We start from the raw sequence: 26,266 nt of genomic DNA on the forward strand, positions 1-26,266 counted from the left end.
CTGTCCATGTATATGGTTTTCTTTCTCCCCAATAGGACCATTTGAATTATTATGTATCTCTACCAAATGACTCCGCGTCTATATACCCCCAAATAAATGCACTGTATGCCAATAACCTAGGGTTGTTTGAGCTGGAAGTCATCTCTGTAGCTGTGCTGAGAATAATTTTGGGACCCTCATTACCCACTATGTAAGAATATCAGTGCTCAGTACAGTATTTTGAAGTGGTCAGTTCTAAAGCTTGCCAAAGTATTTACAAATAAATCATCTGCAGCACTGCAAACAGTCAATAGAAGATGTTTAACTTCAATGCAGTAGAACCTGGAGAATAGGGATATATGAAACCAAGGAAAGAGGGTGAAGACAGAAGAGAATAGAGACTGTGGAGCTACAACTGTGTAACTAACTCAGCAGGGCGAGTAAATGAAGGCAAACCCGTTTCTACTGAGTCAGGGAGTGCCTCTCATCTTGATGAGTAGGAGCTCAGTGAGTAGATTCTTAACTGCTCTTTGAGCCAACCTTTTAAGTTTTCTCAAACTGCTTAAAAGAATAACTTCAAAAAAAATTGAATAGCCCACTCAACTGTGGCCCTAGGTCTTGAATCAAGATAACGTTACTGTGCACACACCACAAACAATTGTTTATCTCAGCAGGCCAGGCAGCATCCGTGGAGAAAAGCAGGCAGTCAACATTTCGGGTCGGGACCCTTCTTCAGGACTGAAGATAGGAAAAGGGGAAGCCCAATATATAGGAGGGAAAAGCAGAGCAGTGATAGGTGGACAAAAGCGGGGAGGTGGGGGGTGGGCACAAGGTGGTGATAGGTAGATGCAGGTAAGAGACAGTGATAGGCAGGTGCGGGGGAGGAGGGGAGAGCAGATCCACTGGGGGATGGGTCAAAGGTAAGGAGGGAAAAAGGTGGGTAGAAGAAAGAGAAAGAGGCTAGGAAAAGAAAGAAAGGAAAACACATGGTTGTGGGTGGGTGTGAGGAGGGGTGGGGGACAGTGTGGGGATTACTTAAAGTGGGAGAATTCAATGTTCATGCCTGAAGAAGGGTCCTATTTTTCATCTAGATTCCAGCATCTGCAGTCTTTTGTTTCTCAAACATTTGTTTATTATTTACTCATTAATGCCTAGGTTCCAAAGTTAAGAGGCAGGCCTGGATTGATCAAATAAAGAACAGGCTAATATTAATACGCACAGTATTACTCAACCAATATCCCTCACTATCCATAGATATGTTCTATCCCACTGGCAAGACGTCCATCAAAATTGAAGTTGTAGTGGTTTACACAGGGGGTAGTTATAACAATGAACTGGGAATCCTTAACTCTAATTCCAGACATCATGAAGTCTCATACGTTCAAGTTAAGAAAACCTCTTGCTGATTACTATCATTACTCAGTCAATGAGCTGTTAGAGAAAGCACTGACTGTTTAGCCTGAAAGGAGTTGATTAAGTCTTGAAGAACTCAGCTGCCAGACTCGATTTATGATGGGTGGTAAGGGAACCAACACGAGAATAACCTACAGCGTCGTCTCCTCACTAGTCCTTCTACTGTTGCTGGGTCTGTCCATGAGGATATTGCTAGAAATGACAACGTATTAAGTGTCCATGTGGAGACCATGTCCCTGTTCACATTGAGGACAGCATGGCACAGCTTACTGAATAGATTAATGGCAGGTTTCAGTAGTGAAAATTTAGGGATTCCTGATGTGCAATGGACTTCTAATAGCAGCAACATTATATACCTATCTCTATATCTTTTATGGCCTTGGAAATTCCCTACAACTATCAAACCCTATGAGCAGCTTTGATGCAGTGAGGAGTGTAGAAGTGTGTGCCACGGAACACCACTAGGTGTATCTGAAACTAAGTGTTAGCCTGGTGAAGGTGACACACAGGACTACATGAATGCTAAGTAGCAGAAATGATGTACTATATGCAAAACTCTGTCATCCCCTTGGTTGGTGGATCAAATCCAAGCACTACTATGTTCAATGAAGAGCAGTGGCTGACAATTGAGTATCTAACAGGAGGATCATCTTCAACATTGGCACAGCCAGCATTGAATGCAGAAATCAAATATGAACCATTTACATTGAACTTTATTCAGAAATGCTGGGTGGATGATTCATCTCGGCTTCCTGCTGAGATCTTGACCTTTACAGTTGCTGGTGTTCAGGTTCTTTGTGATTTTCTCAGGAATCTTGTTTCTGAATGTTCTCTTTCATTCCTCTTTGTAGATTTGGCTACCAGACATTAAACTACAGATTATTCTATGATGGAAAGCACTTTGTAGGAGAGAAGCGATTTGAGTCAATCCATGATCTCGTGACAGATGGCTTGATAACCCTTTACATAGAAACAAAAGCATCTGAGTATATTTCAAAGATGACTACCAATCCCATCTATGAGCACATCGGATATGCCACATTGTTGAGAGAGCAAACCTCAAAGAGACTGATCAAGACAAAGCGTGACAGTAGGAAGGTGTCTTTCATGAATGATGAAAACAGTTCAGTTGAAAAGGTAAGAATTTCAATTTATATTTACTTGGTTGTCAAAGGCAAGGTTCTGCAACAATTTTTGTGTGCAGCAGCTTCTAACATGCAGTCTTGTAGGTGTCATGTATCACTAGTAGATCTCCCATTTGTTCTGAACACTTCTTCATCATGTTAACTCTGTCATGCCTGACTGCAATGTGAATTTAGGGGAGTAATACTGCTGTGCTGCCCTCTCACCCTCATTGGTACTATTAAAGCAGCAAGTCTGAGGTGAGGCACTAAGGAGTGTTGATGAGCAGAGGTACCTTGGGGTCCGTACTTACCTGAAAATAGCATCTGGTGAGACCAGACGGAGTAGTGTGCACTTTTGGTCACCAGACTATAGGAAGGATGTGCAGAGGAGATTCACCAGGATGTTGCCTGGAATGGAAGACTTCATTTATGGGGAGAGATTGGATAAGCTGGGCTTGTTTTCCCCGGAATGGAGGAGGCAGAGAGGTGGCCTGATAACAGGTATATAAAATTATAAGAGACATAGATGGGGTCGATAGTCAGAATCAGAGAGCACGGGTTTAAGGTGAGAGGAAGGAGTTTTAAAGGAGATTTGAGGGGAGACCTTTTATACACAGAATGGTTGATATCTGGAACCAGCTGCCAGAGGCTTTGGTGGAGCCAGATAAAATCACTACATTGAAGAGCTATTTGAACACTTGAATAGGCAAGGCATAGAAGGATATCGACCTTGTATGGGTAAGTGTAGATTGGCAGAAAGGTTAGCATGGAGTTGGTAGGCCAAAGGGTCTGTTTCTGTGCTGTATGATCCTATGACTGTGAGTCATATTTGTAATAATGCCATTTTAATTACGTTTCTTTGTTGCTTCAGTCATGCTGTTCATTTTCCACTGTATTTATTGTAAATGTCACTTTGAGTGAGACCGGGCATGCACTTAAATGGACAAAGGATACACAAGTCTGTTCTTCATAACCAGCTAGCACTGCAAACAAGTGTGATTGATGGTAAAATGGAAAATCAGATCATGCAGTCAGTGCATTATGTGAGCTCCTTGTTCAGTCGTAGAAATGAAGTACTTTTTGAGATCTCTTAATTTGAAATATTTGTAACAAGCTGGCAGGGCAAATTATAGAAAATAAGAATAAAGTTGTTTTTGAACAATAGCAACAAGAAAAAATGAAGTTAGTGGAATAGAAAATTTCAAATCAAGCAGTTTCCAGTGAGGAAAAATATGTTCCCCGAAAGGATGATCAATTCAATAAGGAGTCACGTTAAAAAGTTACTGCACATCGATCGTGTTATCTTAACCAGGACAGAGATCTGGGTAAGTAACAGAAAACGCTGTTGGAATAAATGGGGCATTCTCAGGTTGGCAGGATTTAATGAGCAGGATGGAATTGGGATTAGTATCAAGGCCTGGTGTATACAGGTCTTGGGTGTCCTCGTACATGAAAAGTTAACATGCAGATGCAGCAAGTAATTAGGTAGGCAAAGAGGGTATTTGCCTTGAATGATAAGGAGATGTAGAATATAAGTAAAGCTGTTTTGCTGCAACTGTAAAGGGTGTTTGGGAGGCAACATCTGGAGTCCTATGTTCAATCTGGGTTTCCTATCTGGGCGGCGCAGTAGTGTAGCGGTTAGCGTAACGCTGTTACAGCGCCAGCGACCCGGGTTCAATTCCCGCCGCTGTCTGTAAGGAGTTTGTACATTCTCCCCGTGTCTGCGTGGGTTTCCTCCGGGTGCTCCGGTTTCCTCCCACATTCCAAAGACGTACGGGTTAGGAATTGTGGGCATGCTATGTTGGCGCCGGAAGAGTGGCGACACTTGCGGGCTGCCCCCAGCACATTCTCAGTAATGCAAAAAGACACATTTCACTGTGTGTGTTTCGATGTACATGTGACTAATAAATAAATATTTAATTATCTATCTAAATATCCTACTTTAAAGAGGCGATACTTTGGATGCAGTTCAAATAAGCTTCACTGGGTTGATTCCTGGAACGAAGAGGTTTTCTTATGAGGAAAGGTTGAGCTCATATTCTTTGAAGTTCAGAAGAATATAGGTTTCCTTACAGAACCATGAAAGATTCTGAGGGAACTTGAACAGGGTAGCCATAGATGGATGTATTTAAAACTACAGGTCATGATTTCAGAAAAAAAGGGTGGCCTATTTAAGATGGGGATGCAGAGGAATTTCTTCTTTTGAAGTGTCCCGAGTCTTTGGAACTTGCTGCCCCAGAGAGCTGTTGAGAATGAGTTGTTGAACGTACTCGAGGCTCTCGGACGGATATTTGGACCAGAGGGAGTCGAACCTTTATGGGACAGGCAGGAAAGTGAGAACAAGGCAAAGAGCAAATCTTACTGAATGGTGCAGCAGACACTCACAGAAAGAACATGCAAATTGAAACAAGTGGAAGATAAGATATCTTTATTAGTCACACGTACATCGAAACACGCAGTGAAATGCATCTTCTGCATAGTGTGTTCTGGGGGCAGCCCGCAAGTGTCGCTGCACTTCCGGCGCCAACATAGCACGCCCACAACTTCCTAACCCGTACGTCTTTGGAATGTGGGAGGAAACCCATGCAGACACGGGGAGAACATACAAACTCCTTACAGACAGCGGCGGGAATTGAACCCGGGTCACTGGCACTGTAATAGTGTTACGCTAACCGCTACACTGTTTAATGATAAAAGGTTACCCATTTGAGATGGATGAGGTGATTTTTCTTTTCTCCAAGGCTCGTAGGCCTTTGCTTTGTTTTTCCTCAATGGACGATGAAAGCTGAACCTTTAAATATTTTCAAAGCCAGAGGGGTGAAAGGTAAATGTGAAATCAGAGTTGAGCTTACCATCAGTTTATCAATGATCTCACTAAATAGTGGAGCAGACTTAAGGAGCCAACTGTCCCATCCGTATTCCCAATTCCTCTGCTTATGTGTTCATTCAGTTGAGCATGAATCTTATTCCAAGTACTAGTAAATACCCGATTCATCAATCGCTCACATCTCTGATGTTTGTTTGAAATTTTAATCCTTTTTGTACTTGAAAGTAACATTAAAAAATGTCCAATCATAGAACATCTGTCAGGAATGCTGAACTAAGTGTAGTTTGTAATATGTCTTTCACTATGTTCATCCACCTTTGTAGGATAGTATTTTTAAATGTAGAGAATTAGTAGACCAAAGGTTTAAGCACATTTATGTAATTCAGAAATGGGCATTTAACATTTAACAAAAAAAGTATGTTGTACTTTTATTTTCCTATGTGTTTCATTTTAATTTAATAATTCAGTTTCTCTCTCAAAATATTGCAGCTTCTCCCCCTCTCTCTCCCCGAGCTCCTGTTTGGTACATGCAAGTCATGCCTGCATGCATTTCTGTCGATAATTGCAGCCTTTTGTTAGCTTGTCCTTGTTGTTGCTGTTCAGAATGAGAACCTGGACATGAAGTGTTCAACCAAGGATCATACTGCCAGGTCCAATCCTGTCCTTAATTAGCGCCTGGACTGGTATAATTCTAACAGGAATAATTGGCAAAAATTCAAAATGACAGCACTGGCCTTGTTTCCATCATCACTTGCCGAGGAGTTTGAAGGACGTCTTTACATTACACAAATGCTACGATAAAAGAACTCTTCCTTTGCAGGAACACAGCAATGTAAAAGGAACAGGACAGCTGCTTTTGGACAGCATCAAGAAACATCTTGCTGGCAGCCCATTAACCTGGGTTGGCTGTTATCTTTGCCATGTTTTACATCTTTTTCCAGAGTACACGGGCCACTGTTATAGACCTCCTCCAGCTGGTTTACACAGTAGGACACCCAAAAATTAAACCACCTGCACGTGATCTGCAATTATTTGTCACCACTAATTCTGTTGGGATTTCTGCTGTCTATGAAGTGACCTCTTCAGAAAATAAGGCAAATCTGACTTCTAAGACCGTATTGTAAATGATGAGATAATGCAGCATAGAAGCTATGGATGCCAGTATTTTCTTGTGAGGTTTAGTTTTCCAACAAGGCAATCCACATTAAAAGAACAATTTCTGACTATTCTGGTTCCATGGTTCTAGTTAATTGTCTTCATTTAGAATTCAAGGTCAAAGTCAAGTTTATTGTCATATGCACAAGTCCATATGTGCACAGGTGCAGTGAAAAACTTACTTGCAGCAGCATCACAGGTGCATAGCATCATATAAGAAGCATTCACAAGAAAAACATAAATTTTACACAATTTTTACAAGAACAAAAAGGTCTACTTTAGTGCAAGGTGGTCATAGTGTTTGTTGCTCCAAACACTCAAATAAAGCAACGTTAGTGACTGGGGAATAATTGGACCTTAGCAGAGGTTTGGGTTTTGGAGGAAGAACGGGTCAGCACAGGGGCACAGCAGGTCGTGCTGCTGCCTCATGGCTTCAGGATTCAATCCTGACCTCTGGTGCTGTCTGCGTGGAGTTTGCACGTTCTCCCTGTCACCATGTGGGTTTCTTCAGGGGGCTCTGACTTCCTCCCACATTTCAAAGACTTCTTGTTGGGTTAATTGGCTGCTGTAAATTACTCCTACTGAAGTTCAAGGTAGAATTAATGGGCACTTGAGAAGGAATAGGTTACAGGGAATAAGTGAGGGAATTTGTTCTGAAAGCCAGCATGGACACAATGGGCCAAATGGACTCCTTCAACGTCAGAAGAACATATGAGAGATGGAAGGTTAAGAATGGGTGAATAAGGAGTAATAAAGGAAAGAACGTGGGCAAACTACACTATTGAGTCAGGTTTCTACCTACCAAAGAACACAGGACTTTGCGTAGTTCAGTGCATTTCATTTGTGAAGGTTCAACAAAATGCAATTTGGAACAGGATGTTTTACATTTCTGTATTTAGCATTTTCCCTTGCCTAAAACTACTTTTGTATTTGTGCACAGATTGCAGCAAGTGGCTTCAAAGTTACCAAGAGTGAATTATGGTCTATAGTTTTATTTTTAATGCAATCCTGAATAAAGAAGTGGAAACATTGATGAATTAGCAAGGTCATTATGATTTTTTTAAAAACTTTTTTTCAATAATTCTTGAGGTACTGAATGCTGGGAATTTGAAGGACTGTTGTCCAGCTTCAACTTTTCTTAATTTCTATTAGAGTTTTAAAGATTTAGGTTCCATCCATCAGAGACCCGAATTCAGAAATGAAGAACCTTGATTCATTCTTTCAACAAGATCATAATAGGCAACCTCAAGCTTTTCAAGTTAAATATGTTTTCACGTCACTGAATGATTATGTGCAAATTACAACAACATTTTAGCAGCTGTATAACAAAAGCATCATTCTGAAAATATTCCAGAAATCAACAAAGTAAAACAAAATATAGCATCATGGAATCACTTTCAGCATACACATTCCAAATAGAAACAGTTTCCCCTCCAATCCAGTTCCAGAATTATACAACTAACTTCCAACTCTATTCCAGAATGGTGCAACCAGTGACCAGTCAGACCTTAGAGAGCAACATCTATTGTGGAATTTCAGATTAGTTCAGTCGTAAACATCAGATGTAAATTCAAAATGCAAAAGCAGCATGGTGAGAATGGAACTTGTGACTTCTTGTTGGAGATGCATCTCATTCACATCCAGGTTTCAGAACTACTTTAGTGCAGTTGACTCTAAACTCTGAAATGGCTTTGCAAGTCACTCTGTTCAAGGACATTGGGGATGGACAATAAATGCTGACTTGTTTTGTGACACCCACCTCCCAATAAGTGAAAGGAATAACACAATTATTTAGAAATAAGTTGCATTCATTCAAATAATGAATGACTAATGATTATTAAACCAGAGTACAACACCAATAGATACCACACAAAGTGCATTACATTAACTATAATCAATCTAGAGAGCACACAGTCATAACTAGCTGTAGTCTTGGGCCTGGCCTTGCACTCCTTTTCAATAATCTCCAATGTCCAATTAACCTGGCCTCAGCTGACAACTCGTGTATGCAGTGGAGCAAGATGACCAATAGCTTAAGCTTTTGTTACAGTAAAATAACATCATTATAGCAGCCACAGAATCTTGGAGCCAAATATCCCCAGGGGATTTGAGAAGAAAAAGAGAGAATAAGGGGCACATAAATAAAGAGATGTAAACAGAAAGGAAGTATGTGGCAGGAATGAGTACTGTACTCAAATAAAATTATTCCAGTAGTGTGTAGAATGAATAGGAGCCGTATAGAAAAGACAAACACAAGGAGATAATTACACAAGAAAAACAAGAGAATGACTCGGGTATATCTTACAACAGACAGGAAAATCATAGCAAGTTACTGAGAGTCATGGGAAGGCAATAGAAGGAGTGATAAAAATAACCTGCAGCATACTCAACATCTATCTTTGTTGCAGCACCATTTGCTTCCACTGATATAAAAATGTAATTCAATTCAGATATCATCGCAGATAAAATTTAAATTGCATTCTGGTGATTCTCGTATCTACCTGTAGAGCTGCATTTATCAAAAAAATTTCAACTAATATTGAGAAAACCAATATTATTTCATTACCATGAAAATACCAATACCAATGAGCAGTACAGATATTTAACTGCAATGATATGCTGAGCTTTTGCTTTTAAGCACCATCAGTAAGATTATGGCAATTAAATACTTATGTAATTTCAGTGCCTTTGACTTCTTAATAGTGAGATTTTGGATTAAAAACTTAATCCCCATTCTATAAAATAGGGGATAGTTATTTTATGTCCATTGTTTTGGACTTTGTGCATCTACAGAACTGAAGATAAATTGCCTGTAATTAGCTTTGATAGACTTGTCAATGCTAATGATTTTTTTAATGCAATCTGTGCCTTTCAAAAATCCAGAATCTGTGGCACAGGCGCAAATTATATTTATGAAATAGCCTGAATTTATAAATAATGACCATCACTTGAAATGAGTTGTGACGGCTCATATTGCACGTTTCCTCATTTGTCACTCATAAGATCACAATGTTGAGTTATTTTTGTACCTTGACGTTAGATTATGGTACTGAAACAGTCCATTGTGATCCCCATGCACCATTTTTCTGTTTATATAATGATGTATCATTATTTTTGTAACATGCTTGGGAAAGTTTAAAGTTTTCTTTCTTGAATGCTTTAATCTTAAGTACTACAATTATTTGGGTTTAATTAGAAATTGATATTTATTAAAACCTTTTCAAAATAAAATCAGAAACAAAGATAACAGCTACAGCATTGTGCAAAGAATCTTAAGATTCTTCTGTTTAGCTATAAAGTATAAGGAGGACTATATATAATTGCCCTTTGCCTGCCACGAAATAATATGAGCACCTGACATGCAAACTATGCATTTCTTCAATTATCAGTGGAGCGTGAATGTAGCAGTGGGTCATTGTTGGAGACAACCAATATCCCTGTGAATAATGTACAGTATTCTGCTCATCGCTACACTCATCCTTGTGTGAGCTCTAGTAAAAAGAAATGTGACCTCAGAATAAATGCATTCAATTCTCCAACCAAAATAAAATAAATTTACTATAGTAATATTTAAAACTACTTCCAGTTAAATTACACTCTGTGATGATACCTGGAGCAATCAGTTAACAGTTCAGTTAACTATCAAAAATACCCAGTCAACAATAGATTTATCCTGCAGGTCATGATTGCTTTGAAAGTGATTCCTTTACTATTAGCATACATTATTAGTTAACACCGGTCTTATTTTTGGTTCCAACCTAAAAATTGTAAACATTAATTTACACTGTTACAAAATTACAAAATGCTTTTGAAATTGTATCTCTGGCTCAGTAAGTAATTGTTGAATGTACATTTCAGGTTACGTAACATTTTTCAGGAAACTAGTAAGATGTATTGAACAAGATGCAGAGGAACCACATAGTTAAAGTATTATCAGTGTTTTGATTTTCACTTGGCAGATGTGTAAGATCTGCCGACAAATCTGCATTGATGTTGGAGGTTTGAACCATAGTCACTGGAGTGTAAATTAAAATTTGCAGCTTAAGGTGCAATTTACAAGAGAAGATATCCACTAATGAGTTATTTGGTAGTAAAATTGTAAAACACATTAAGTCCAAGCATCTCATTTCACGAGAAATTGCAAGCAATAGAAATCCTCTCTTTAGAATCTGGCAAAGATTAATATGGCTTTTACTTGCAGTAAGCTATTTCATGAAAACATTGATGTGACTAGAATTTAAAGGTTATTCATCTCTGATATTATGTAAAGTTCATTATTTTGTGGAGCATGTTACCAGCATGCACTTTGTACTAAATGTTTAGGCTAAAATTTGGGATGGAGAGCTTCATATATATTCATCATGTACAGCAGCTTGCTCGAAATCCTAAATAACTGTTGATTAGGTGGATTATAAAATTATATTGGTAGCTTAAATGTTAATAAAACATACTTGCATTAAGATGCATTCTTTTATGTTACTGTGTCTTCTACATTATATTTTCAACATAAGTGTTTCAATTGACCATCTCTTTAATTCTTCCTAGTGTAAATATGCAAGTGTGAAATGAACTTGCATGTGTCAGTAAAATGTTAGAAGATGTGCCCGTCATTTGTGATGCATATATTTTGTCTATTTTAAAATTGCCTCTGTTTCTAGCTGAATAGTTGCATCATTATATTAATGCACACTTACTGGATTAAGTTACTATCCTCATGAGTACTAGAAGTTTAAGCATTTTAGATTCATATTTTAAGATAAGATATCTTTATTAGTCACACGTACATCGAAACACACAGTGAAATGCATCTTTTGCGTAGTGTTCTGGGGGCAGCCCGCAAGTGTCACCACACTTCCAGCGCCAACATAGCATGCCCACAACTTCCTAACCCATACATCTTTGGAATGTGGGAAGAGACTGGAGCACCCGGAGGAAACCCACCCAGTCACGGGGAGAACGTACAAACTTCTTACAGACGGCAGCCGGAATTGAACCTGGTCGCTGGCGCTGTAAAGTGTTATGCTAACCACTACACTACCATGCCTATCTTTTTCCCCTATTTCCCTGAAATTTCAACAAGTCGATAATAATATCACTTAATTTCATTTCTATGGTTACTATCTAATACTTTGCAGGCACGGTAGCATAGTGGTTAGCATAATGCTTTACAGCGCCAGAGACCTGGGTTCAAATCCGGCCACTGACTGTAAGGAGTTTGTATGTTCTCCCCGTGTCTGTGTGGGTTTCCTCCGGGTGCTCCGGTTTCCTCCCACATTCCAAAGACATACAGGTTAGGAAGTTGTGGGCATGCTATGTTGGCGCCGGAAGCGTGCCGACACTTGCGGGCTGCCCCCCAAAATAACTACGCAAAAGATGTATTTCACTGTGTGTTTCGATGTACATGTGACTAATAAAAATCTTATCTTATCCCAAGAATGAAAATTGGTCAAGAAAATATAATTCTTGAATTTTATAAATAATAAACAATGATATTTCCACATGGTTGAGATATAATTACGTATGTCAGAAAATGAATAACGTTGCTTAGACCACAACGCACACCAGTAATGGCGGTTACAACTTAAATATCTATCGGGCCTTCAACAAAGTAAAATTTTTCTCGAAGTGCTTTGCAGGATGGTTATCAAAAATGATGTAGTGCTGTGCATAGAAAGTGATGTTGGAGTAGACGACCAAACGCTTGGCCAAGGAGAGAGGTTTTAAGTGGCGTTTTGAAAGGGGGAAGGACAGCTTTAGGGAAGGAACTCTAAAGTTAAGGGTCTTAGCGGCTGAAGACACAATTGCCAGTGGCGGAGCTGTTAATTCGGGGATGCTCGAGACATTAAAAGTGAAGGAATGCAGATATTCATAAAGCTTTTGGGGTTGGAGGACAGAGTAAAGGAGGGGTGAAACCACTGAGGTATTTGAAAACCATGCTGGGATTTTGTTTTTGAATGTGATGTTGTTAACTGGGGGCCAATGTACATAAGCTGGCTGGAGGATTTTGCAGAGCAAATTTCTGTCAGCCAGACATGCACACAGTGCAGCACCTGCTGCAGAACATCTGAGATCTGTGGGAATGGGGAAAACAACAGCATTTGCCTAGAAATTCATCCCTGTTCTGGAGCAGTTATCACTTCATACAGTTGTACTTGAAGTATTGTGTGCAGTTCTGGTCGCTGCACTGCAGGAAAGGTGTGATTAAGTTAGAGGAGGTGCAGAAAAGATTCACCAGAATGTTGCCTGCATTGGAAGGCTTGAGTTGTAAAGAGAGCTTGGATAGGCTAGGTCGGTTTTCCCTGGGAGGTGACAAGATAGAGGTATATAAAGTTACGAAAGGCATAGATAGGGTAGATAGCCAGAGTGTGTTTCCCGAGGTAGGGGCGCCTGAAACTAGACAGCATAGATTTAATGTGAGAGGGAAGAGATTTTTCACACGAAGGTTAGTTGGAATCTGGAATGAGCTGCGAGAGGAGTTGGTGGAGGCAGGAACAGTAACAACATTGAAGAGGTTGTTACTGGTACATGGGTACTTCAATGAGCAGGGCATAGAGGAATATGGAATTGATGCAGGCAACTGGGATTAGAATAGATAGGTATGATAGTTGGCATAGATGCTGTGGACTGACGGATCTGCTTCTGTGCTGTACAACTCTGTGACTCTAGCAGTGCACTGAGTTATGTCTCTGAAATTCATTGCAATTGAAGCCAATGGAAGAAGTTGGTTGTCAGAGTATCTGGATGTGCTTACTCACAATGTGCTTACCAACTGGAGATTAATTTCTAGCTGTTTCTTTGTCAATAATCAAATGCTAAAGGAATTAGGTTATGCTCTGTTGAAAGTTAATTCTTAGTGTGAGAGATTGATTTGCATTATGAATATACATTGATAAGTAGTGACTTGGATTCAAACAGACAAGTCCTAATTTTGTGTGGCTAATTTAGTCTATATTTACTTTAATGAAACAATTTCACAGTGTTCAGTACATTTGAATCAGGAACTAGGTAATGAGATGTAATTTCACACGGTTTATGAAGAAGCAAATGCCTTGTGCAGGGATATCCCCATTCTCACACTTTAACACCAATTATGAACTTGTCTCTCAATTTCCTCAACAGAATCCAATGTTCAAATGCCAATGAAACAAAAAAACTCTAAAGAAACTTTAGCAGGGAATAGGGCAAATCTTGTTTGACCATTGGATGATATTGTTCTCACATATTATTTGTAGCCATAGGCAAATAGGTCATCAACTATAAACCATATATTAGCCAACCACAGAAGATCTATCATTTTAAAATCTGCATACTTACTCTCTGAGGTGAAGCACAAGTTGAAATGCAGTTGTATACCACGCATGATTAGTTGTCCTGATAAATCTCCTTGGAAATCACTGTGTTCCATTTACTGATCTTTCTGCAAATCCCAGCTACAGGGTGTACTTTGTTGCTGCTTGTTCTGTTCTGCAATTAAAATTCCTTGTTTAGTTCTTGCCTGCATACAAAGAGTCTCATCTTGGAACAAAGCAATAAAATCAGAAGTAGCTGTTCCAGAATGGCAGCAAGGAGTAGGGAAAATACTGTAGTATTATACTTTTATTTACTTTTCTGGATTAAGATGTTTCTGGCAAGGTCAGCTTTATGTTTCCTGTTCCTGATTGTCTTTGAGATAGCAGTGGAGAATTGTTCCCTTAAACTGCTGCAGCCATTCTGATTACAATTGAAAATTCTGCACCTGTTCAACCCTGACTTTCTGGTTGTGACTTTTACAGAGGTGGCAACAGTGCATGAACCCACTTGCCAAGTGGTGCACATAGAAAAGGGAGAGCAAGGCCCAGCGGGAAACATCTATGAGTTGCATGTGAGCCGATGTAGTGTTTGGCCAGTGGGTGAGAACAAATGTTTCCAGAGAAGGTTGTAGCCAGGAGCAGAGGAGCTCTTCCTCCTCAGCAAGTGGGTGGGGTGGGGGGTGGTTGGTGTGGCAGGGTGGGGGGGGGGGGGGGGGAGAGGTTGGTGGTGCCGGGTGGGAATGCTCCAATTGTATGGCACTGGGGGCATCAACATGGAGCAGAGTCAGGCTTTACTATCACCGTATGTCATGAGAAATGTTGTTTTGCAGCAGCAGTACAGTGCATGATGTAAAGACAAAAATTACTTTAAGTTTTAAAGAAATAAATAGTGCAAAAGAGAAATAACGAGGTTGTGTTCATGGGTTCGTGGACCGTTCAGAAATCTGATGGTGGAGGGGAAGAAGCTGTTCCTGAAACGTTGAGTGTGGGTCTTCAGGCTCCTGTACCCCCCCCCCCCCAATGGTAGTAATGTGAAGAGGGCATGTCCCGGGTGGTGAGGGTCCTTAGTGATGGATGCCACCTTGAGGCACTGCCTCTTGAAGATGTCTGCAATGGCAGGGAGGATTGTGCCCGTGATGGAGCTGTGATCAAGGTGGTGTTCAGTGACTCCCTGCAAGGCGTGGGGAAGTGTACCTCCTGATCCACAGGAGGACCAAAAGGGGTTTTTCTTTTTAAAAGCTTACTTTGGTTTTGTCTGGGATTGACTCCTCCCACTGTGTTCCTTCTGCCATGTAGCAGGTAGTGTGGGAATCGCCCTGTGGAGCTGTTAACATTACACAATACCCTGCATTTGGTTTTCTTTCATAAGTTTATTTGTTTTCAATAGGAGCAGCACTGTTGTCCTGAAGCACCACTGTTAATATGCAGTGGACAGGAAAATGGTGTTTCAGAGACAGGATTTTGATTTCAACCCGTTGCCTCGCCTTTATTTTAACCCATTGGGGTTTAAAATCAAGACTGTTGATTTGCTGCATTTACGTTAGAAACCAAGAAGGATGAACTCTGCTAGTTGGTAGAGGACTTTGAGAGATACACTCTGGTTGTATCAGTCAATGATTTTTCTTTTCGGGAGGTTGTGAGGAAAAGCACAATAAAGTTAATTTCTCACAGAAGGAAAAGCATTACGTCATCTCCCTTTGCCCACGAAATGGCCACCACCCATCCTTGCCCAAGGTTTTATCAATTATTGCAGTCAATAAACATATTTAACTCATGTTATAATTGTGCAGTCGGTTCCCAGTTAGGCCAACAAGTCAGTGTATATAATCTTTAAATACGGTGAACCAGAAACAAAAAGTAAATTCCAAACAGCAAAAATGATTGACAAGCTGATAGAATGGGAAGGAAACCTTGTAACACTTGTGAAAAATAAACTGCAGATAGATTTATTGTATGTCTGCAGATAGATATGTTATATATGATGCTCATTGCACTCTGAATTGTAGGTGGTTAAAGGTTCATGTAAAACCGGATTATCTTAAACTATAAAGCCTCGCTAGGTATCCTGAAGCAAATTTACTTATCTACTTATTTCCATTTACCTGACTTTCTATTTAAAGGTTTCAATTATTTAGGGAAACTTAGGAATATTTTTTTTGAAAGACCAAAGGCAGAATTTAACAGCAGTATATCACTTTAAGTTGCTGTGTGTGTACAAGTACCAGGCTTCCTCCTGTTTACAGAACGTGGGGGGGGGGGGGGGGGGGGGGGGGTGCAGAGATCACTGGGAGAGGCAAGTAAAGCAATAACAACTCTTCACGGGCTGCAAGCAGTTGTGGTTTATTAACTGTACTCTGATCCACAAATACTGCCCAGTACACTCTCTCTGAAAGCTACGGAGGTTATATTTGTGATGAGTTCTACACATTGTAATTAATTAAAGTGAAATTTTGGGAATCCTGTTAACAATTAAAATAAAATGAGGCTTAATGTACTTAAGCAAATAATTGAACAGTCACAATTTACTCATATGTTAATAAACGGGTCTTTGTACAATTAATTTTAATCCCTTTGATTAGAGTAAACCTAGATTTCATCTCACTAACTGCATAATTTTATACAAATTAGTTGCCTTTTTACTGACACAATAGAATGTATTGTAGAAGGGAGAGAACACAGCCAACTCGCATGTTGGTGAAATTTGCACTTAAGAGTCTTTATATTGCTTGGTGCGAGATGTCTTTTAGTTTGTATGCTACTTTTTTTCTTAATTTCTCCCAGCACTTATTCTGTTTTTTTTGATATATTGGAAAAGGTGAATTCATTCAACATTAAAAGAAAGCTATTTGTACAATGTTATCAGTAGATTTTTTTAAATTATTAAATTGGTGCTAAGTTATTAACCTGCTAGTTGGGTTAAAGAGCATCGAATCATTTTTAAAATGCAATTGAATCTAAGCTTTCATTAGTAAAATAGAATACATCCAACATATACTTGTATTTAAAAAAAAATCCGGAAATTCATCTGAGTTATTGAAGGATCGTGCTGTTTTGGAAACAGTTCACGATAAATATCTTGCATATATTACACAGCCTGCAGAACTATTTAGCCACAGAGCAGAGGGACAGAGCTTTGGTGTAGAGCTACAGCAGGGCACTGGACATCCATGTTCAGAGAGAACTGGAATGAAGTGTGAGCAAAACAATGGATCTTCAATCGCTGGGCTATAATCAAGCTGAAAAGATAACACGCCCTTTGTACAACTTGTCTGATGTTCATTCAACTAATTCTTGGGGTGGGAGGAACTGTTGCCATAGTTGCTGTGGAAGTTTATGGCTCAGTATTTAATATTTGTCATTAGTGTAATCCTAGAAATGGAAATAGCAGTATTGAGGAAAGAAAGAGTAAGAGGTGGACCAGATTAAGACGAGAAAAAGGGGACATTTGATGCTAAGTCATTGACATTTCCAATTTTACCAAGAGAGGTAGAAACTGCACCAACATTTATCAGTGAATTGGAAAATAAGGTGAAATTGGATGCTTGAGAAGATTGGGAACCCAGAATAAAACAGAAAATAAAAACAGGGAAGGTGCTACATGTGGAGAGAATGCCTCTACAAATTAGAGGTTGTTTTGATAAACAGCGAAGCATCATCATCCCTAAATTTAGTATCAAAGTGTTAGACCTGAGTGAACGGATTGCTGCACTCAGGCTGGGGCAAATGTGATAAATTCATGCAGAACTGGAAATTATTGAGGTCTGGGTGTGTTTAAAACAAAAGCCTTTGGGACTTAGCTTTTTTAAATTTAAAAATTAAAAAAAAATTAAATTTAAATTTAATATTACAAAGGGGAAGGTTAGAGGGATAATATAAAGACAGCAATGAATGAGATTGGCAGGAAAGATCACATCAGAAGAGTGAAGAGTTTAAATTTGGTATATTAGGATATTTAAAGGATGAGATAGGAAACACCTAAATTTCATATTTAACATCTGATTATTTTAATTGACATCCACCTGTGACTGAGACTGTAAAAGCAAATATTTGTCAGGTACATTACTCACCACAGGGTGGGTAGAGTAGATATTCTTGACAGGTGGAACCAGTATTAGATTATACTTAAGTTCCCAACTGTGTTCTTCCAGGTATAAACCTACATGGCTAACAACAATTGTGTGAAGCCCATGGACTTTTGCAGAACTAATTGAAAATGCTTCCTTTCCTTCTCAAGGTGTTTGTGATTAACCAATTATGTATTTGCTGTTAGAGCAGTTTTCTTTCGAGGTAGAGCACAGTTGTTTTCAAAAGTCACTTACAAGACAAGTATTGGTTGGTTTGTCACACCCATATGAGGAATGAAACATTGTTTGGTATTAGAATAATTTGATCAAAATCTCTGGGATTTAGCTGTCTTGGGGGATGAAGGGATAATTTCCTCTTTTTTTATTGATTGAGAATTTATTTCAATCCAGAGCAATATGAAAGATATCCACATAATAATGTACTACACTTCATAAATTATAGAAGCTGTCATCTCTTTAATGAATTGTAATTACCCTCAGTGCAGTATTAATGCAAATTAGGCTAATTGGGATGTCATTGGCTCTGCATTGTTTATTCTCTCACTGCACCTGGAAGTAAAATACTTGTATTCTAAATGTTATTTATTTCCAATCTGATTTTTTGTTCTTTAATGCTTCTCAAATTGTTTGAGCTGCTATCCGTCCATCCTGTCTTTTTACTGTCTGGCCATCTGAAAAATCCATGATGATCCAATAGTTAAAATCAATAGGCCAGTTCAGATTTAAAGGCATTATTTTGTCCTGTAAACTCCTATTGATATTTAAGGCTATTTAGTATAAACAAACACCTGTATTCAAATTCATACCTGAAGAAAACTCTTGTTTTGAGGCTTCCATTCATTATCTCAGACTGCAAGCATTTTGTCTGCTGTCGCAAAATACCTTGTATGTGTGTATAGATAATGGTGGTGGAAATACTGTACAGGTAGGTCGTGAGCATATAGTCTATTAATTACCTTGGCTTATTAAACAATGTTGATATGATTCTTTGAAGATGGTGTTAAGATTGATGCAGGTCTTTATTGGGGCTTAAAGGCAAGTCAGTCAAAACCTGGTTGGATAGGGACCTGACTGTAAATTTAAGCTGCACATAGAAGGCTAAATGTGGCAAGTGATGAGAATTCATCAGCCATTATCCATTGATCTTCTTAAAATATGCCAAGTCTTTGTTCTACGTGATTATTGAGCAGTGTTTAAGTTCTAATGTATACCTGAGAAATGGCTGCTATCAATTTTGGATAGCTAAAATTTTTGTTCTAAGTCATCTTAAAGCTGTCAGTGAGCAGTAATAGATTCCTCTACAAGTAAAATGTGGTGCTTTTCTACGACGTGTCTCTTTAGAGTTTTCAGAATTATTTTTTCCCTCAAAGGCTATAGCAAGATTTGAACTGATATATTCCTTGTTAACAGTATATTCTTTTCTTTGTACAATAGATTATTTTAACCTTGACTTGAATTGGCTGGCATGGTAGTGTAGGGGCTGGCATAGTAGTGTAGCGGTTAGTGTAATGCTATTACAGCGCCAGCGACCCGGGTTCAATTCCAGCCACTGTCTGTAAGGAGCTTGTACATTCTTCCTGTGACTGCGTGGGCTTCCTCCAGGTGCTCCCAGTTTCCTCCCACATTTCACAGACGTACGAGTTAGGAAGTTGTGGGCATGCTATGTTAGTGCCGGAAGCATGGCGACACTTGCAGGCTGCCCTCAGAACACTCGATGCAAAAGATGCATTTCACTGTGTGTTTTGATGTACATGTGACTAATAAAGAGATCTTATCTTAATTACATTTCTATTTATTACATGTTTTGTTTTGGCTTTTCCTCATCACTTAAATTTATTTTTACTCAAATGGCCTGACCATTATATTTTGAAAAAGATGTGGAAGTTGTAAAGGGATAGTCTTGGGATCCGAGTCAATAGCTCCCTGAAAGTGGCTACGCAGATTGATAGGGTGTTAAAGAAGGCCTATGGCAAGCTTGCCTTTATTAGTAGAGGCACTGAGTTCAAGAGTCAGGAAGTTATGTTACAGCTTCATTAAAACTCTAGTTAGGCCACCTCTAGAGTATTGCATTCAATACTGGTCACCCCATTATAGGAAGGATATGGAAGCTTTGGAGAGGGTGCAGAAGTGGTTTACCAAGATGCTGCCTGGATTAGAGGACATGTGCTGTAAGGAGAGAGGCTGGACAAAACTAGGGTTGTTTTCTCTGGAGCAACAGAGGCTCAGGGGAGACCTGATAGAGGTTTATAAGATTATGAGAGGCATGGATAGAGTAGACTGCCGGTATTTTTTCTTCACGGTTGAAATGCCTAATACCAGAGGGCGTGCATTTAAGGTGAGAAGGGGTAAGTTCAGAGGAGATGTGTGGGGCATGATCTTTACACAGAGTGGTGGGTGCCTGGAATGCGCTGCCAGGGGGTGGTGGTGGAGGCAGATATGATAGAGGCGTTTAAGAGGCTCTTAGGTAGGCACGTGAACGTGTAGGAAATGGAAGGATGTGGACATTGAGTCGGCAGAAGGGATTTGTTTAGCTGGGCATTTGATTACTAATTTAAATAGTTCGGCACAACATTGTGGGCCGAAGGGCCTGTTCCTGTGCTGTACTGTTCTATGTGCATAGCGTGTTCTTCACTTAAACTAGTGATGGTAGTAATCTTGTACCACTGTACCTCTGTCATTCTTTTGTTGATTAAGATTGCTACAGGACTATAGATGTTTGTTAAATGTACAATAATGTTGTACATGCCACCCCAATATTCCAGATTTTACATTTATCATTGAATTTGTGTGAAAAGCAATGAGATTAAAAGTGCAGACTTAGTATTTGACATAAAGTGGATTGATTTTCAAAAAGACTAAGGTTGAAATCAATGCATTTTCACTCCTGACGATTCTGTTGCATTTTTATCATTCCTTTAGTAGCATTCATTGCTTATCAAGTAGAGGTTTCGATTGAAATCTATATTTCTGTTGATTTATTCTGTCATAATGCATTGACTTTATTGCATTTATATGGTTTCGTCAAACCTGGTAATAAATGATGTTCCTAGAATTGAAACACTTTCCCCAATTTGGTTGCCATCAACACTGACATAAAATTAGTATTTCTAGCAAAATTTAATTAAGTGTAATAACTAAAAGCTAGAAGCCATGGATGAATGAAAAGCTATTCTTGTTCGGAATGATTAAGCAATAATCTTCCTTTGGCCTGGAGCACATGAAGCTCTGGAGTATTTTTCACTTTGGCTCAATGCCAAGACAAAGCCAAGGTAATGAACAGATGTTCATGTTAATTCGACAAAATATTATACAATTTATTATTGCTATTACTTTATATTTTTTTTAAAAAGGAAACGTGTAAAGGAATGGCACTGTAAACAAATAAAATCTTTGTGTAGAAGCTAAACTGCATAACTTTGCTTTTCCTCATTTATGTACCTAGAATTGATTTTATTTTAAATTCCAGAGTAAAACACAACAAAGACTATTTCTGGGTCAATTCAACTCACAGCAGAAGGTTGATTGAGCACCAACTTGACAAAGCACAATTGACCAATTTGACAATGTAATAGTGCACGGTAGCAAAATGGGCAATATTAGTTGGAATTGGTCAGGAGCAAACGACCTAAGCGTATATCTCCAGTTAGAATTGGAGCAAGGAAAATTGGTAAAAAGTCAAAATTGAAGTCTTTTATCTGGAATCTGTAACAAGATAGATGAATCAACAGCACAAATAAACATTAAATCTGTATGAGCTAATAACCACCACAGAAACAAGGACACTATAGATTCAGTTTCCAAATATTATTTCCCAGCAATTTTGAAGGACAGGTGTAGGGTGATTAATGAGTGAAATTAAATTAGCATTAATTTAAAAAGTAGAATTGGAGATATTAATTGGACTGAAAACTGATAAATCCCTGGGACTAAGTGATCTACCTCTCAAGGTGGTGATTGTGAATGTCATCTTCCAAAACTCCATAGATCTTGGGATGATTCCAACAGATTGAAAGGTTGCAAGTCCATTATTGAAATAAGGAAAACGTTGGGAAATGGGGAATTATCGACCAATTGGCCTGATGTCAGTAATGGGAAATTGCTGGAAGTTAGAAATTAGTAGCAGGGCACTTTGAATCTGACAATTCTGTTATTTTCTATGAGAAGTCATTTTTGAAATGTCTGTTAGTTTCTTGAAGTTCTGACTCACAAAATAGATAAGGGGAAACCAGTGGATTTGGACTTTCAGAAGGCCTGTGATAACTTGAGGCACGAGTGAATCTGTACAACAGCCTATGCCTCAATTTACCAACACTCAACATTGTCTGACCCCAGTATTCTTTTTGTAACAGATTCCACTGCTAAACCTTAGCTCTCCATTACTACTGAACCATAATTTTTCTTGAGTTTTTAAATTAAAAATAAATTAATGTGAAAATATTCCAATTATGTTGTCTATGCAGTGGACAGTCTTGCTTGCTGGATCATTTATTTACATGGCTAACAAGAATGGTAACATAGCCACCAATGCAACAAATTTAATCTTTGCTGGGCATAGAAGATGAAACTTTTTCTACCTGGGAATATACATTAAATGCAGAGTATTGAGTGGTTTGAAGGAACATCAGAACCTAGGAGTGGGCGCTGACAAATCCTTAATGGTAGCAGGATGGGTAAATGAGGTAGCTAATAAAAGGTACATGGAATGCTTTCCTTTTTTAATTGGCAGAGATAAGAGCAGGGAGATTGTGCTAGAAACTGTATGCATACTAATTAGGCCACAAACTAAGAATTGTACACAGTTCTGCTCGGGTTACAGGAAAGATATGATTTCACTTGAGAGGATTGGATTAGCTAGCGTAGTTTTCTTTGGAACAGAGGAGGCTGAGTGGGGACATAATTAAGGTGTGTAAAACTGAGGGATCCAGACAAAATAAATAGGAAGGACCTGTTTCCCTTGGCAGAGTGGTCCAAAAAACTGGGGACATCGATTTAAAGTAATTAGGAAAAAGATTAGAGGGGAGATGAGGAAGGTTTTTTTCCCCACACCTGGAGACTGATAGAGGCAGAAACCCTCATCACATTTAGCGGTATATGTGAAGAGCTTGTCTTGCAGGGCTGCTGCTGTGGTACAGATATGCCCAACTCGATGGCCTCCTATGCCATAAATTTTCTACGATTCTTCTTCTAGCTAATTTCAAACAATTTGCTGCATAAAGATATATAACATATTAGCATTTCGTTAATGTATTGGTTTATTATTGTCACTTGTACTGAAGTACAGTGAAAAACGTGTCTTGCATACCGATCGTACAGATCAATTCATTACACAGTGCAGTTACATTGGGTTAGTACAGAGTGCATTGATGTAGTACAGGTAAAAACAATAACAGTACAGAGAAAGTGCAGTGCAATAAGGTGTAAGGTCACAACAAGGTGGATCGTGAGGTCAGAGTCCATCTTATCGTATAAGGGAACCGTTCAATAGTCTTATCGCAGTGGGATAGAAGCTGTCCTTAAGTCTGATGGTACGTGCCCTCAGGATCCTTTATCTTCTACCATGGAAGAGGTGAGAAGAGAGAATGACCCGGGTGGGTGGGGTCTTTGATTATGCCAGCTGCTTCAAGATAGCGAGAGGTAAAGACGGAGTCCAAGATAATGTACATATAAGGCCCACCATTACATAAATGTTACAGCACTTGCTCTGCTGTTCATTATTCAAACTTTGCAGGAAACGCCAACGTGCTCTCGTTCAACTGCAGAGTGATGCAGCAGGTGGTTCTGCTGCCCTGACAGTTCCAGTGACCCAGGTTGGATCCTCAGGTCTATGATTGTCTGTGGATGTACTCCCTGTGATCATGTGATTTCCCCCGTGTGTTTCAGATTCCTCCCATGTTCCAATGATCTGCTGGTTGATGGTTAATTTGCTACTGTTGCATCCTCCTGATGTAGTTGGATGGTAGGAGAACTAGGGGAGAGTGAAGAGCATTTAAGAGAGAAGAGGTCACAGAAAAATTAAGTGGATGAATGGGATTCCTGGGATTCTTCGGAGAGCCAGCCTGGAACCAGTGTGTTGAATAGCCTCGTACTATGTCTTAAGGATAGAGAAAGTAATATGGAATATATGAGAACTTGAATATTTTGCCTCGCCCAATTCCTTCAATGCTTGTCCTTAAACTTTTTCATTGGTTAAAATGTCAGCAGAAAATTACAATTAAAAACCTATTTTACCAACTGCTTATATTGAAAGTAAACTTGTATTATTGAGGTGCAAACAAGGACTTTCAAACACTCTATGATACAGATATCGCAGCTGAGAGATTTGACTGTGTAGGTAAAAAGCAACAGAATTGTACTGATTTTTAGAATGTACAGAAAATTGTTTTTACTGAATCATAAAATCAGTAAAATTGTTATTTGGAAGCTGAATAGTTCTTTGTTTGCGAACAGATGTCCTAAACTCCATTGATGAAGGAACACACAAATCTTTTTTCCTCTGAGATGTTTATTTTTCCTGTTAACATTTATAATTGAGCTTCGGACAATGCAGCACAGTCTGATGCCTGGCAAGTTCACACTATCAGCAAAAACTAAGGAACTCTCATAGCAATCCATGTGGAAGTAGCATGACAAGGTGTATATGGTCCCATTGAACAGTAGAACCCTCATGATGCCTTTGTGATCATGACCTTCAGTGAACTGAAATAAAGTGCATGTCCTCACTTCCCAGTGCAAGAGGGATAAAACAATTACATGTCTGTAAGCAGGCTGCCTCTTGAGTCCAGATGAAGGGTCTCAACCTGAAAATTTGACTGTCCATTTCCCTCCACAGATGCTGCCTGACCCGCTGAGTTCCTCCAGTTGTTTTTTAGTCCATCTTTCAGCATTTGTTGTCTCTTGTGTCTGCCTCTTGTGTTTGTTGTTTGGTTACCTTTGTTGCCGAGCCATGGTAGAGGAGGTCTAAATGTTGGGGTTGTAGGGAGAGGGAAACATTGCTGATAACTCTCTGATATTTAGGGAACTGTACTCCAACATGAAGTCAGAGGCCTCGAGGGAAAAGAATTGAGACTGAAAAAGACAATGCAACCTGAGTTATTCCTTGGTAAAGCAGGGATATTTGGTTGACAAATGAACTTTACTGACCTCTTTAGCTCATTGTTTATCTGTAGTATTTAAAATAAAACTTAATTACTAATTGAGAAAGCACTCTCAGCACAGAATGCTGTATGCAACCTAACTCTATATGTTTCTTCTCTGCATCAGTGACCATATGGCTCAATCTCCATAAGTTTTTAATATTTCCCCTTTTTCCAAATTGTTTGTCCAGGTTTAGAGGTGAGCTGTGAGCAAATGATGCCAGCATTATTATATTTACGGTTGTCCCAAGATGCTGTGGTCTTTTGTACTGGAGAATAGCACACCTACTAAAGGGATCTCGGACTCATTGTAACTAGTCTCCTGAGCCTGTCAAACGGCAAAATCCTAACCGTGGCACGTTTACTAAATCTGGAACTATAAGTTAGAATAGTTATGCTACATTACCAAGTTATGTTAATGAGTCATGAAGGCATGGGCAGGCACAGTAGTGTAGCAGTTAGCGTAACGCTATTACAGTGCCAGCGAACCGGGTTCAATTCCAGCCGCTGTCTGTAAGGAGTTTGTACGTTCTCTCCATGTCTGCGTGGGTTTCCTCCGGGTGCTCCGGTTTCCTCCCACATTCCAAAGACGTATGGGTTAGGAAGTTGTGGGCATGCTATGTTGACGACGGAAGTGTGGCAACACCTGTAGCCTTCCCCAGAACATTCTCCACAAAGGTGCATTTCACTGTGTGTTTCAATGTACATGTGACTAATAAAGATACCTACCTACCTACCTACCTACCTACCTACCTACCTGAAGAGGCAGCACATAGAAGGATATCAGAATCAGGTTTATTATCATTGAGTTGTATGTTGTGAAATTTATTATTTTGTGGCAGCAGTACAGTGCAAAAATGATAGTGTAGCGGTTAGCGTAACCCTATTACAGCGCCAGCGACCCGGGTTCAATTCTAGCCGCTGTCTGTAAGGAGTTTGTACGTTCTCCCCGTGTTTGTGTGGGTTTCCTCCGGGTGCTCTGGTTTCCTCCCACGTTCCAAAGACGTACGGGTTAGGAAGTTGTGGGCATGCTATGTTGGCGCCGGAAGAGTGGTGACACTTGCGGGCTGCCCCCAGAACACTCTCAGACTGTGGTTGTTAACGCAAAAAGACGAATTTCACTGTGTGTTTCGATATACATGTGACTAATAAATAAATATTATTATAATATAAAAGTTATGAAAAATTACAAAATAAATAGTGCAGAGTAAAGGAATAACAAGGTAGTGTTCATGGGTTCATGGACCGTTCAGAAATCTGA

At 39.3% G+C, this 26,266-nt stretch overlaps 1 protein-coding gene across 1 annotated transcript in view; it reads left to right on the top strand.

Moving 5' to 3' along the window:
- Positions 1–26,266, top strand: part of chn2 (chimerin 2) — a 219,558-nt gene that overhangs the window by 148,785 nt on the left and 44,507 nt on the right. The window contains exon 6 of the mRNA XM_052016707.1: positions 2,244–2,529. Within this exon, the coding sequence (XP_051872667.1) occupies positions 2,244–2,529 (286 nt within the window). The remainder of the gene's footprint in view (positions 1–2,243; positions 2,530–26,266) is intronic.

Source organism: Pristis pectinata, chromosome 5 (genome assembly GCF_009764475.1).
Source record: "Pristis pectinata isolate sPriPec2 chromosome 5, sPriPec2.1.pri, whole genome shotgun sequence".
Lineage (NCBI taxonomy): Eukaryota > Metazoa > Chordata > Chondrichthyes > Rhinopristiformes > Pristidae > Pristis > Pristis pectinata.